The 15,804-nt window shown below is 34.6% G+C and overlaps 1 protein-coding gene and 1 pseudogene across 1 annotated transcript; both read left to right on the top strand.

The window, feature by feature from the left end:
* The first annotated feature begins 3,382 nt into the window (after positions 1-3,382).
* Positions 3,383-4,866, top strand: LOC121778861 (annotated as a pseudogene).
* A 3,376-nt stretch (positions 4,867-8,242) lies between these two features.
* Positions 8,243-11,416, top strand: LOC121780172 (WAT1-related protein At1g43650-like). Its single transcript, XM_042177686.1, has 6 exons — positions 8,243-8,519; positions 8,616-8,678; positions 8,762-8,878; positions 9,834-10,221; positions 10,312-10,464; positions 11,255-11,416. Exons 1-6 carry the CDS (start codon positions 8,347-8,349, stop codon positions 11,414-11,416), a joined length of 1,056 nt encoding a protein of 351 aa, XP_042033620.1. The 5' UTR covers positions 8,243-8,346.
* Positions 11,417-15,804: the final 4,388 nt, after the last annotated feature.

Below are 15,804 nucleotides of genomic sequence, written 5' to 3'. Positions count from 1 at the left end.
CCATCGAGCTCGTCCAACGGTTCAGGCCGAGGATGACGGATAACAGACTTCGGCCCTCTCCAAGGAAAACTAGGAGCCGCGGTCCTATCATAATAGAAGAAGCGGTTTTGCCACTTCGGCCACTTCGTTTTACAAAAGGCCCTAAAGGGCTGTACAGGGATCAAGTAAAACCAAGACCCCTTCCTCTTAAATTGAAAGAATTTAAGGATCGCCTTCAAAGACAAATCCCTTCCTAACCTACGGAGTTCGGCAGCGAAGGCCGACAAGTGCCTCCAAGAGTTCGGAGTCACCTGGCCTAAAGGAAGCTGAAAAAAATCTAGTAAATCTATAAAGGCAGAAGGGAGGGGGAAACGAAGCCCGCATTCTAAGCAGGCCTCGTACACGGTGGCGTAACCCTCCGGCGGGGAGTCAGCCCTATGATCACCGTCAGGTACCACCGCCCTCCCCCCAGGAAAAAAGTATTTTTCGGGTAGGGATACCACAGTATCCTTACTCAAAATACTATGGAAATACTCTACGGTCTTCTCCCCGGACTCTTTCCGGCCAGAAGACCCCTTACCGCCTCTCCTACCGCTACCCGACTCCGAAGAAGAAGAAGAAGACATTTTTCTTACTTTTTGAAGGTGAAGAAAGTCTGAAGAAGCTCTTGAAAGCGGAAGAAAATTTCTCGAGAAAGAGAGAGTATAGAAGACGCAACAGCAAAGGTGTTCAAATGAGGAAGAAAGAGCATATTTATCAGATTCGGGAAAGATTTCGAGATCGTTGCGCTGTTTCGAATCCCACCTTTTCAGGATTCAACGGCCGGATTTTACTGTCGCATTTAATGCAGGCACGCGCAAGGCACGTCCCCTGACGTCAGCCTCCCCCTTACCATTATCCAGAATGCCGAAGTGACTCACCTCGCCGAAGTGATTCACTTCGCTTTTCGGGGGGGGTAGTGATGGGGTACGAACTAAACCCTAATGGCAAGCCCAATAACAGTGACGGCCCATCAGCCCAGAGCCCAAGAAAGAGTATCTGTTCGGCACCAAAGAGTTCGGCACGACCAAAGAGTTCGGACTCAGCCTACAGCTCGGTAAAAGCCGACCAGTCAAGCTCTCCTCTCAGATCGGCAAGAGCTGATCGGTAAAGTCCAGCAGTTCGGTCTCAGCATTCGACCGAACTAGGAGTTAGTGGACTCATGAAAAGCCTCCACGACCTCCGCTATACCCACGATCTATTTAGTGGTACGAAGCAGTTATTGAGCAGTTATTGCTCACCCACGATCTTGTTAGTGGGGCTGCAAACCACGATCTTAGTTCAATGTATAAATAGAACTTAGATCAGATAGAAAAAGGTTAAGCTCTCTAGAGATAAAATACCATATAGCAAGTCTGTGTTGTAAGCTGTAACCCCAGATCAAGCAATACAATCTTGCCCTCCCTTCTTCCCGTGGACGTAGATTTACTTCAGTAAATCGAACCACGTAAATTCTTTGTGTCGTAATCTTCATTCTCTACCAGCATTTACTAACATCAGAAATTCGCGGATCCATCAGATAGTTTTGTTGAAGATGTTTAGGATAAGTGAAATTTGAGGACTACACTATGCTACACATTTATAATTACATTCTTCGTTTGTAATGAATATAATGATGGATTTAAGAAACAAATATGTGAAGGAAACTTGTCGGTGTCATCTAACCATCAATTGGGATTAGTATGCTTTTTTTTTCCTTTTTGTTGTTATCTTCAATTCCTCTATGCTTTTATGTTGTGCAAAAGTTTCAAACTCACGCAAAAATGTATTCCCTCTTTCCCAACTAATTAAGTTAAGTCGTATTTTTTTTGGGATATCCCAATTAAGTTGAGTCATTTCATTTTTTAACAAAAAAAATCTCCTATCACTCTCACTTTATTACACTATCTACTTTACTCTCTCTTTATCTTTCCTATTTTATTCATCTCTCCTAATTTTCAACACAATTTCTTAATCTTCGTGCCAAAAAATTATGTCTCAATTTAGTTGGAATGGAGGGAGTACTGTAATATCTTCTCTTCTCTGTTTTATAAGTAAATGAACATAAATTTTAAAGATCACGCCACGGAGGACTTGAACCTGAGACCTTTGATCTCAGACACTAATACATCTAAATTTTTTGCACAAGATAAATATTCTCTTTTCTTTTGTGGATGATGTTCCAAATCCGACTCATTTGTACAGTATAAATACGGAAATTTTAGGTTTTTAAAAATGAATATAAAGAAATGCAAAGCTACATCTGTCCCTCACTCAATGATTAGATCCTTCGCCACTACAGCCTTCATCTTCTACAATTATTCTTGCTACTAAATTAAATAAAGTGGAGTATATGTTTTTTCCCATATTAAGATAAGCTCTGCAAAATTTGGATTGTATCTTTTTTTCTTTCTTTCTTTTAGTGGCCTCTAACTTGACCTACTATTCCCCACGTTTGAAATTGTCTGCACAGTGAAATCCCACTGACAAAATAAGAAGCCCATGATCCCTTGTTCATCTAAAATAGTCTTGGTAGTATTAAATTATTAATTAATACGTGAAATTATATAGCCAGCTAACCTATGATAAATCAAATATAAATTGATTCTTGTGTTAATCAGTGCACGAAGTAGTGCATCATCTATGTCTCTGAACCGAAATTTTATTGTTTGGTATCTCAAGAAAAGAGAAACATTATTCTACTTAATTTGATGTTTCATATATTAAATTACATATATTGAAACATTGAATGTTAAGATACCTATTCAAACCCCTTTAACAATTATTATTATCAGAGTTTAAATTTAATTTCTATTTGTTTTTGGTATATATCAATTGCAATATAGATGCACTCAAGAATAAATACATAAGAATAAGCACATGCATATTGTTGACAACTGTTTTGGTCTGTCCTTTTCTGAGTTTGGCTCCAGTAAAACTAACTAACCTAACCCATTAATTGATTCACAATTTTGCCAATATATACTACAACCATACTGAAAAATTGACCCCACATGGCCACATGTACATTCACATTAGTAAAAGAAGATGCACCCACGTCAAAAGTTAGGTCGTTTGACGGTCAACATATTTACCACTTTTAGGTAGTATCCGATTCAGAATCCACATTTCACATCGTGCCATATATCTGCGTGACAGAATCCTGCACAAGATTTTGTCTTTTGAAAAACATTTCACCACGTTCAACTAGATAACATCGTGATATGTCTGGTGAAACAAGACACGAGTCTCATTAACACGGATGGCCACGGCACGAGAGTGGTGGATTGTGGTGAACTGGATGAGGGTTTTCTTCTATATATATACCTCAAAGCTCATGGTTTGATTACCACACACAAAAAAACCATAAAGAAAAGAAAACAAAATGGGGAAATTGAAGTTGGTGAGTATGTTAGAAGAAAATAAAGGTTGCCTAGGAATGATATTGGTGCAGCTTACATATGCAGGCATGGCTATGTTCTCGAAAGTCGCCATTGATCGAGGAATGAACCCTTACATCTTCGTTGTTTATCGCCAGGCGTTCGCAACCATAACCTTAGCTCCATTCGCCTTCTTTCTCGATAGGTTAATTTTGTTTTATTTACTAATTTATTTCACACTTTTTTTTTACCTCAAATTGTTCATCAACTAATGTTTGTTTTTTCTTTCTTATTTAAAGGAAGAACCTGATCACCCTTTGTCCTACACCCTAATCTTGAAGATTTTCTTGAGTTCTTTCTTCGGGTATATATGACCTATAAAGATGATTTTTTTTCACTTTACATTAATTTAAATAGTGTACTAATTAAATTTAATTGCAGCATAACTTTGAGTTCGAATCTATACTCATATGCAATAAACTACGTCTCCGCAACATTTGCTTCCGTTGGCATCAACACAATTCCGGCTCTCACCTTTCTCATCGCTGTTATATTTCGGTATTTATAACATAACAAAATTACACAATTTTTTATTTTTATTAGTATTTTTTCTAATAATTTTGTTTAAAAAAATGTGACCAGATTTGAGACATGTTCGATAAGAACTTCAGCTGGAATAGCGAAATTTGTTGGTTCGGGTTTGAGCTTATCGGGAGCAATGGTGTAGGCCTTCGTAAAGGGCCTCTAGTTAGGTTGATGAAATGCTCAAATTCAATGAATTCTAAGGATTCCAATGAGAAATGGGTGCATGGTTGCATGCTTATGCTTGCAGCCAATTTTATTTGGGCATCATGGTTTGTCATGCAGGTTAATTTAATTAATTAATTTCAACTACATTAAATTAATGCTATTGTTTGCTTTAATTTTTTTTTTCTAATTAATTTAATTTTTTGTGTGATTAGGCACCTCTAGTGAAGCAGTATCCATCGAAATTTCGACTGATAATGTTGCAGTGCTTTTTTAGCTGCACACAATCATCAATTTGGGCAATGGCTATGGAGAGGGTCATATCAAAGTGGCGAGTTAAATGGGATCTCAATCTTTTCTCTGTCGCATATTGTGTATGTCTTCGTAAACCCACTTTATTTTGTTTTTAATCATTTAATTTTTGAAATTAAATCGGATCATCACACCACAAATAGACTAATTAATAATATATGTACCAGTGGCGGATCCAGGGGGCGGTCACCCCTACCCGACCGTCCGGAGAGCCTAAATTTTTCATTGAATCAAGCCGAAAATAGCATATCCGCCCCCTCCGTAGAGTGTAGAAATATTTTTATTTTCAATAAATGTCATATAAAATGTATTAGTTCAATGGTTTGGTTGTTTAATTTTTAACTAAGATTTCTAGGGTTCAATCCTCAACAAAAACATATTTATTTTCATTTTTCATTTTTTATTTTATCAATTCATATTTCTTCTTATTATCAAAATAATACCTTTAAATACTACTAAGTTGCATATATTATGTTGTTATATTTATTCTTTAGTTAAAATTATTTTTAATCTTGTGTTAAAGTCTTTTTTATCCTAAAGTACTTATAATTTGATCCATGCATCTTAATTATTCTCTATGTAACAAAATAAACATTTTAAATATTTTTGAAATATAAATATTTAGTGCTCTACTTATATCACTTTTGTATATAATATTTACAGTGATTTTAAATGTACATATATTTATAATAATTTTATATTTTAAAATGAATAATACATATTTGCAAGCTAAAGCATGTTTATATTTATATAATTTTTTATTTTAAAATGAATAATACATATTTGCAAGCTGAAGCATGTTTATATTTTATTAATGAAGCTAGGGCTACTTAAATATTAATATAATATTTATTTATTTTATAATTAAAAATAATATTAAATTAAATATTTAATATTTAAATATAAGTTCCGCCCCCCGCCATTTTCGGGTCCTGGATCCGCCACTGATATGTACATATGACCATTTTTAATTTACAAGGAAAAATATTTGATTTATGTCATATAGTAGTACTTCCCCGTTCTGCGGTAGTTGAGTCACTTCATTTTCTGCACTCATTTAAAAAAAATAAAAATAGTAATTAATTAAAGTGGAGAAAAAGTAGAGTAAGAGAGAATAATGTATATAAGATTTTATCTACTTTATTCTGTCACTTACTTTACTCTCTCTCCATTTTAACTATTTAATTATCTTTTTTTCAAAATAAGCACAGAAAATGCGGAGGGAGTACTAATTTTTAAATATGCACGTGTTCAAATATTACTGATAGGGGGATTGTACTGCGTCATTTGGGGGAAGAATAAGGAAACCCAAATCAAAGAAAACCAAGAAAAAGTGGATGCAAAAGAGGAAATGGTGGTGTAGTGCACTAATATATCATGTTGATGTGATGTGCATTTACCCCATTTTTGTTGATGTTACATAGAGCATCCCTCCCCCCATAGCCCATAGTAGTATATAATTTCTCTCCCTTTATATATTGGTGTTTGCGGTAATTCTTGATTTCTCTTGGATTTTTATATGTTTATTTCTTTTTTTCCTCAAAACTCACACCACACTACTATTTTGATTATGGTCTTGATAAAATTGTATAGGTACAATGCTTTTAAAACCGGGCTAGTAAATAAGTAGACAAAATAAAAAGACATTAAGTGAAAAAGATGATTTTGCAATAAAGATTAGAGATCTTCCCCCTAAATGAGCAATCTTAAAAAATTATACTATGGCACTAGTAGTTACAAAAGCAAAACTTTTCACCCACCTTAAAAAAAAACTCAAAGAAACTAACATATACACACCAAATATTGGAGGCCCTCTCCTCGCTTAATTGAAAATTTTATCCTTATTAATTTAAGAACAATTTTCTATGTGTCCTTAATTTTGACCAATTTTTAAAAATTCAACGCAAATAACTCCATTTTTAATTTTGTGTTTTTATAAGATTAGTTTGTCACGGTGATTTGATGATACTCCATCCGTCTGTGAAAAATATCTCATTTAACCATTTTTATGGTGTTATATATGGTAAGCAATAAAGAGATAGAAAAAAAAATTGATTGAAGTACTTTAGTTCACCTCATGAAAAGAAAAAAAAAAGTTTTCTAAACACAAAAAATGCATAATTTTGAGGGATAAACCAAAATGAATATAGTTGATATTTTATAAAACGGATGGAATAGTAATTTATTCAATATGTTATTCAACCTTTCACATGCATCCATTTAATTATGCCCTTGTTTCTACTTGATTTAACGTTATTCATTACAAATGTATGCAAGTTATGTAATTTTAAAAGACAAAATTGTCACCACCATAGTGTAAATTTGTCACTTTTTGTAATTAAAAATGTCTACTTTTCCTTCAATTATATCCAGATTGAATTTCTCACATATCGTGCATTGAAACTTCTTTTGAATATATAACTTGTCTTTTACATAAATGCTTTTTTCATAAAAAAAAAAGAAAGTTGCGTGAGTGATAACGTTGAAGCTAATGCATCCACCCAAAAAATAGTGGGACACAAATTAAAGTGCACCAACAATGTGTATCGAATGCGAATTCACATTAGGAGATTCAATTTTTGTCATTTGGGTAATTACTGCAAATGACTTATATTTTGAAATGTGTGAGTTAAAATCCATTATCGTGATTAAAATGGGTTTAATTTAGTGTCTGAGTTGTTCTTCTGGATTGTCAATTTTGTCATCAAACATTCAACCACTAAATAGTTGTGATGAGTTGGTAGAGCTTCTCAATAGTTTCAATTGCAATTCCGAGAGTCTAACGACAAAATTGACAACATGTGAGGACAGTCCAGACAATTAGTTCGATCCAAAAGTCCTTAATCTATTTTTGAGTCTTGCTTTAAACATATCAAGATTAGAAAACTAACAATAATGGTTGGTGGTTGGGGACCTAATATATACTACTACTCTCTCCATACCCTAATTTTTTTGTCAACTTTTGTCATTTTCATCCATTTATTATCCACTTTTATTTTTTCATAAATGTTAAATATGCCTCTGATATAAACCAAACTGGAGAACTAATCACAAAAGACTAGCCTATTAGGAGAGAGAACCCATTTAGTTTATATACCACACACCAGTTGTTCTCACAACCAATGTAAGAATTGAGTCTGTAACATTCGACCCTCCTTTAAGGGCCAACGCTCTCGTTGGTCACGGCTGGTTCTTTGCCATGCCACCACTCCATGAGCCACTACTCCGAGTTCTCGTTGGTCACGGCCACGTTGGTCACGATGGATTCTTTGCCCGGCCACCACTCCATGGGTCACCACCCTGAGTCGGCCCCAAACGTACTCGTTGGTCACGGCGAGTTTGTTGCGCGGCCACCACTCCGAGCCATTTGGACTCTCAATGAAAGCACCAAGTGATATAAACCAAACAAGAGAACTCATCCCAAACGACTAGCCATTAGAAGAGAAAGTATATTTAGTCCATACACCCCGCACCAGTTCTCTCAACCGATGTGGGAATTGAGTCCGTAACAACCCCACATTCCATTAACATTTATTATACAACCAATGACAGAAATCTATGGATATTTCCTAAACCAATTGGTTAACAGGAAGAGGAGTCCATGAGACTTATATAGTGATTTCAGTTCTATTTGTACACCGATGTTAGATTGTTTATATCATACTACATTCCACTAATATTTTCTACTCACTTCTGCCTATAGTCACGCCCAACATAAAGTGGACTAAAAATATGGGACCTAGGAAGTAGAATCCATGCATGCTCATAAAAAAAGTGTACATTAGGCCACTAGATAGTGATATGAGAGAAATGCACTATAAATTTTGAGTTGTATCCACATAAGTTGTACCATACATACTTATTAAAATATCGTGAGAATAAGTAGCATAACATTTCTCTTCCCTTTAGCATGGAGAAGCAGAAGCCATACATTGCAGTGGTAGTGTTACAATGCAGCTATGCAGGCATGATTCTCCTCTCAAAGGCAGCTATGTCCTCAGGGATGAAGCCTTCCGTCTTCGTCGCCTATCGACAAGCCTTTGCCTTCTTCGCTTTGCTCCCCTTCGCCTTTTTCTTCACCAGGTCAATTTCTATTATATAAACTTTGTTTAGAGAAAAAGTATATATGAAATATTGATTAATGTTGTTTTTGTCCTTTCTTTTCTTCTTGCATTTTAGCAATGGTGGTTCTCCTATTTCATGGACTGGATTCTGCAAAATTTTCTTTGTTTCTTCATATGGGTAACTTCAATATCTGACCATATCACTTTTTTATTAAATATTTAATGCTAATTGATGGTAGGTGCACGTGATATATGGTGTAGGTTAGCATTGAGTTTCAATTTGAATTTAGAAGGATTAAAGTATATTTCCGCAACATTTGGCACGGCGATACTTAGCATTGTTCCAGCTTTGGTGTTCATCATGGCCGTTTGTTTAAGGTAATTTAATTAATTAGAGTGCGATATTATTTATTTCCTAATTATAAATTGAACTACGAGTAGTTGATTAGTTTCAAATATAGTCATATTTGTTCCAGTGTATAACATAGGAAATTTTTACATATTAGGAGTAATTTATACTCCGTATTATATTCTCTATCTGTATATAATTACATAGACAGAGTGTGAATCAAGATAACAATACATGTTTCTCCACATTATTTGGAGCTTTGTTAGTAGTATCATGGAGTATTTACGTAGTTAACTTGAATAGTAGAAAAGTGAGTGATATAAAGTTATATATTCCAAATCGATGATTATGTTGTTACCCAATCAAGAAAAAGTATACACAAAACTTTCCTGTTTATAAAACGAACTCACACTCAATTTTAGATTATGTACAAGGGTGTCATCATTTTAACCCAATCCAATTTAAGTTTCAATAAGTATATAAAAATTATTACTATTAATTTTAATGTATTTTTATTAATAACCCCAGTTAACCCAAGGTAACACAATATTTTGTTTTTCATAGTATATTTTATTACTATAAGAATTATAATTAATTTTCATATATTAAAAATAATGCATTGAAATTTTATAAATAATTATTTTATATAATAAATGTAAATTATCCCTATAAATAATTATAATAATTATTTTCTTTCTTCAATTCTCATTTCTTATTATCATCAATTTTGATGCATAAAATTGTAAAATATGGATCTTCAATAAAAGATCATAGCAAAAAATAATATAATTTACAAATTATTAAAAAAATAATACGGAGTACTAGATTTGATGGTATTTATTTTAATATAAATTTATACTATATACTATTAAACAAATTTTAGAAATTAAAATAATTTTTTTACTTACCATACAAAAAAGACTATGAATACAGTACAATTTCATCCGATCTATCAGTAAGAGAATGATGAATATCTTGATTTAGGATCGAAAAGCTGAGTATAACGAAATGGCATGGATTAGCCAAAGTATTGGGCGCCATTTTAGGCATCTCCGGCACCATGGCCTTCACCTTCTTCAAGGGCCCACCTCTCTACTCTCAATCCGCCCACCACCTGTTCGACGAAAAGCCTCACTCAAACCACGATTGGATCAAAGGCGCTCTCCTCGCCATCGCCGGCCAACTCTTCTACGCTATGTGGATCACTATGCAGGCTCCTCTCCTCAACCAATTTCCAGGCAAACTGCGCCTCACCATTCTGCAATGCGGCTTCAGCTGCCTCTCGTCTACGCTCTACGCTGCCGCCGTGGAGAGGCATCCTTCCTCCTGGAAGCTTCGATGGGATGTTGATCTCTTATCCGTCGCCTATTGCGTATGTGAAAGTTTTTTTTTATAATCGATTTTGTGTTGAAATGATTTGTGTTTTTTAAATAGTTTGATTGAAGAATGTGGAATTTTGCAGGGTGTGATAGTGACAGGGCTGAGTTATTGGCTGCAAGCTTGGGTTATCGAGAAGAAAGGGCCGGTTTTCAGCGCCATTTTCGGGCCGTTTGGCGCTCGTCATAGCAGCCATCTTCTCCGCTCTTTTCCTCAACGAAACACTTCACTGGGGAAGGTTAGTCGTTTCGACCAAAAGCGACATCATAAAACACAAATCGGGTACACAAGCTATTAGAGCATCATTAACCCCGGCCCGGTTTCAGGCCCCAAGTCCCCTCCACGTCATCATTCCCCCCAAATTTTGAGTCTCAGGCCCCAACTGCTCTAACCCTGCAGGCCACAACCCGGGCCGCAACTAATAAATGACACTATTCACAACTTCAACGTATTTTACACGTAAATAAAAAACGCCGAAAATTTATAACACGGAAAAGTTAATTTTCGATCGAAGATGGATGGAGTGGTATTTATAAAAAAAATTCAATTTTTTTTAAAAAAATAAAAATTCCTTTGCGGCCCGGCCCGAACACGAATTAACCCTGGACCCGGCCGCGTTGCGTCCGTCCCGAACCATCTAACGCGAGCCCGGGCCCCCGGCCCGGCCCAGGCCGCAAATCCTCCCCCTCCAACGCGACGCTCGGGCCGGGACTCATTTTTTGTGGCCCAACCGCGAGCGTTAACGATGCTCTTACTAACCTTTTTAGTGGTTTGATGGCTTTTTAGTAAAAAGAAGTCGAAAAGTGAAAACGAATCTCAATACATAAGTTCAGGCACCACTGATGATATTTTTTTTCCAAGAACCGCATGCGTGAAAAACACTAGTTCTGGGACCATTTTTAAAATTTACTGTCGTTATAAATATAACAATTTAAATTTTATATCTACAGTTTTTTTTCTTTTCTTTTCTTTTTAAATTTGCTTACCATGACTAAATTAGATGTAAGAAGAAATGGATTGTTTTGCAGTGTTTTGGGGTGGTGGATTGCTGGTGGGTGGGCTATACAGTTTCTTGTGGGGTAGAAACAGAGAGGCCCATATCCAAGCCCAAAAACTTTTGGATAATCAAGCCCATCTTGAGACCCCAGCCTGTGGATGAAGAGCAAGGGCAAGACACACAAAAGAGATGAACCCACTTGTATATTTTCTTCATTTTTCAGCTATGTTATGCTATTCAATTTATGTGATTTTCTCATATATGTTTATATATTACTATTATTGTTATTATTATTTCACTAACTCTCTTTTCTTTCTCAAACACAAGAATCTTTAGTTTCTATTCACCATCCTCTATCATTAATCTATGAGTTACTATCCCAACCTATTCTGCAAAAGGTTGAGATGTGACATTGTGGGTTCGACGACAACTTCAAAGTTGGTTAATGAAGTTTTTTAGCGGCATTCATGGGTTTGCGGTAGTGTGTCGATCGACCTTCCCCGGACCTCGCCTAGATCCATCCTTCTATTTCGAAAAACATAGAAAAATAGATTGTTTAAAAGCATCGAACTATTTCAGCAAGACTTGTTTTTAGGCTTGACTTTTTGGACAATCAATTCATATATTTCTTAAAGATCACGATAGTTTTAGATATTATGACTTTGTTTAATTTTGGATTGAAAATTTTGAGATTTTATACTTGAATGATAATATGATTCTTGTAAATATAATTTCTTTTATTGAAAACATGCTAGGTTTTTAATATAGATTGTCCTTAAAAATAGAATTGAGAAGCGGATCAAAATCAACTTATTACTAATAAATTTTACGTGACGATGGCGGATAAGCTCTCCACGTCTAATCATAAATATGAATTCAAATTAGTACTTCCTCCGTCTTATAATAGAGTTATATTTTGTCATTTCGATCCTTCTCATAATAAAATTCAGATTTCACTTTTACAAATAAATGGTAAATAGGTCTAACATTCTATTAATCACTTCACTCACATTTTATTACAAAACCAATATAAAAAGTTAGGGCCTCACAATTTTAATACGACACGGACCCGCACGAAATTAACACGACACGAACACGCACGTTTAGTATTTGGGTTCTTATAAGATCGACCCAATAAGAACCCGAAGATAACGGGTTAGGTCCGGGTCGGGTTTGGGTTATACGTTAAGATAAATAATTCTTTTTTATTAATTAAAAAATTATTAAACTTTAATTTTAGTTATTTTTGTTGATTAAAAATATTATACTTTAATATTAATTAATTAAACATATAATACTTTAATTTTAATTAATTAATTAAAAAATACTATACTTTAATTTTATTAATTACAAAATATTAATTGATTTTTATAATTTTACGAAAATATTATGCGTTTATTTTATTAAAAATTCAATTTTTTAATTATTTAATTTTATTATTTAGATTTACTATTACTCTACTTTCATTTTATTATTTTGATTAAGAAATAATTACTAATTTGGTAATTTTTATTTATCTTGTAATACCATGTTTAAATAGTATAATAACATCATCTTTTAGTCATGATCGTGCCGTGTCAAGCTAACTTACTATCATTAACAGAGAGTTGACTTTTTTTGGGGTACACGATAACACGCACGAACCGACACGAACCCATGGGTTGGGACACGATTGGGTTGGGTCGATAATGGGTTGATACGATTACGACTCAACCCACACGATTTGCCAGCCCTAGTCCAATATGTAAGACAGAACAAGGCAGTCCCTCCAAACATTCAGCATCACAACCCCAACTATAGAATAAGACAGAATGAGGCACATCTACCGTGGGGGGCAGAGAAGATGCTAAACGTTCTGTGTCAAGATCAAAGCACTGATCATAAGATATTATCGAAATCATATAGTGCCCAATGAAGGTTTGCCATTACATTCAATGACTGAATCGAAAGAAAATCTGTAACCAATAGTAGGGTCGGGTTCAAGAGAAAATCGGATGTATGGGGCACTCTACTACTACAATAACAAAAATGTACTCACTTTGTTAATTGTTCCATATATGGGGAAAACGCCAACCGAGCTGGCGTTTTATTAGTGAAAACGCCAATCATGGCTGGCGTTTACATTTAATTTGTGAATTAAAAAAATAACGGTACTTATTTTAAACACGCCAACTGGTTAAAAACTCCATTAGTGATGGCGTCTGTGATTTAGAACACGCCAGTCTGATTGACGTGTTACGATTGAATTTCCGAAAAATAATTAAAGATTACTTAGAAAAACGCCAACCTCAATGGCTTTTCTTCACAGAATAAGGGAATATATCGGGATTTCTTCCCCAAATCGCCAAACCACATCCAACGCACAGCAGCAGCGGCGCATTCTTCCCCAAGCACGCCAATCTCTTGCAATTGCATCAACAAGGAGTTAATCGGTGTCATTCTTCCGCATATTTGATATATCATTTGGTTAGTATGCTTATTTTTACAATAATGGAGTAATTTGGTTAGGGTTTGTAATGAGTTGATAATTTGTGTTGTGTTATTATTTTGTGCAGTGGCTTGTTTGAATGCATTATTGTTGATTAATGTTTGAGATATTAGTGTTTAGTTAGGGTATAAATGTTATTAAAATTGGGTTTAAACTAGGAGTGTTGTTCTAGCTTAAAAATTGAGCAACTTGATTTATGTGGGTTTTAAATTGGTGTTGCATTATTTGGGTTTAGGTGTTACATTATTTGATATTGGGTTCAATAGTGAGAAATTATTAAAACTAGTATTTACACCCGTGCTATGCACGGGGCATATAATTTTTAAATAATAAATGTAAATTTTAATAAAATATAGAAACTAAGAATTAAAAATAATATAAAGATTTATAAAAACATAATGTGATTATAAATAAAACATTTATACTAAATGACGAATTTACTCATCAACTATAACTGAAATATTTCATATTCGGCAATCAATTTATACAATTTTAATTTATGATATAAGTGAAGTAAAATAAACGACAAATAAGAGATGTATGACTAATGATCAAATAGTATAAGTTAGTTAGAATAAGATACATAAATAAAGAACATGTTATTTGAGTAAAGATTAAAGAGAAAAATTAGAAAACAACAACAAACCAACCAATAGTTCATAAGTTTGAAAAACTTCTTTATAAACAACATTAACAGTAGCATCGCTTCTATTATCATCTCATCTCCACAAAACTAATATCTTTAGACCTCCACGACTCGTAACTCTAGATATAGCAATATACAACTGTCAATGACTGAAGACTGGTTTTCGTAAAAATAATCCAACATGAGATAGAGATTGACCTTGACTTTTGTTAATGGTCATTGCATACGACACATCCAAAGGAAATTGTCGTCGTTGGAATTTGAATGGCAACCTTGGATCAGATGGTATGAAGACGGGGAATCAAACTTTATGACAATACATGACATCACAAGGTAATTACAGTCAACCAATAATATCACATCTAAAATAAAACACACACACTCCAACTAATACACCATCGCGACATTCACACAATCCATAACACATCAACAACATCACCAAGTACCAATTTCAACAACAATTCATGATTAGGTGTACCTGAACACTTCAACTTATCAAAAATTCAACAGAATGTATCTCAGCTAAGCCATTTGATGTCAAATCTGAGTTTGAGATACTATCAGAACTCAAATAAACTCGACCCTGACACTGATCCAACGACATCATGAATTGGTTAACCTCATCAACAACCTCTAAAGTATGAGCAAGTATGGCACGATCATGCAAACAATTACTCAAAAGCCCATGTTTTAAAATTGAATCATAAAATAACAAATGGATCGTTTTTTGTAATAGTTTTTTCTCACAGCCCAACTCAATTATAAACAGAAGCCCAGACAAAAAAATAAATTGAGAAGCCCAACTTCTCATGTTAATAATACTAATTATAGGCCCATACGATATTTCAAACAAACTTACATAACTTATCAAACTAAATAAATTATAAGCATAATTAACAAAACTTAGTGTTTAATACGATACTATATATAAAAATATAGGAGTATATAGATCTTTGTCACATTGTATGCGCGCCGCATCAGACGGGAACCCTAATTTCAACCACCTTCTCCACGCCTCCATCGACGAAAAATGGCTCGTTCTCAGGCGGTGGACGACACAAGGACTCCATTGAACCACAAATCGGCGAAAAATCTGTGCGACGAAACCCAAATTCCTCTACCTTCTAGCCGCCTCCTCCGTCGTAAACGGAGAAACAGAGGAGGAGGACGGTGCCTACACTCCATTAAACACCAAATCGGTGACGGCTTCACACCGATTGCAGTTTGAATTTCCTTCACAATCCGAAGTCACCGAAGGTTTTCTTCGAAACCTTACCACGTCGGCAGCAAAAGAACCTCTCCGAAACCAGGAAAAAGGTAAACAATTGTTCACTCTGGAATTATAAGTTTTAGTTTTTAATTGCATGTTTAGTTATTCAATTAATTTCAATATAAAAATGTTTGCTAGGAATAGATCTCATAATATTGCAGCAGCTATGATTCTCTG

The sequence above is a fragment of the Salvia splendens genome, chromosome 19 (assembly GCF_004379255.2).
Source record: "Salvia splendens isolate huo1 chromosome 19, SspV2, whole genome shotgun sequence".
In the NCBI taxonomy this organism is placed as follows: Eukaryota; Viridiplantae; Streptophyta; class Magnoliopsida; order Lamiales; family Lamiaceae; genus Salvia; species Salvia splendens.
Note: the sequence above shows the minus strand (reverse complement) of the source record. Positions and strands in the feature narration are given on the sequence as shown.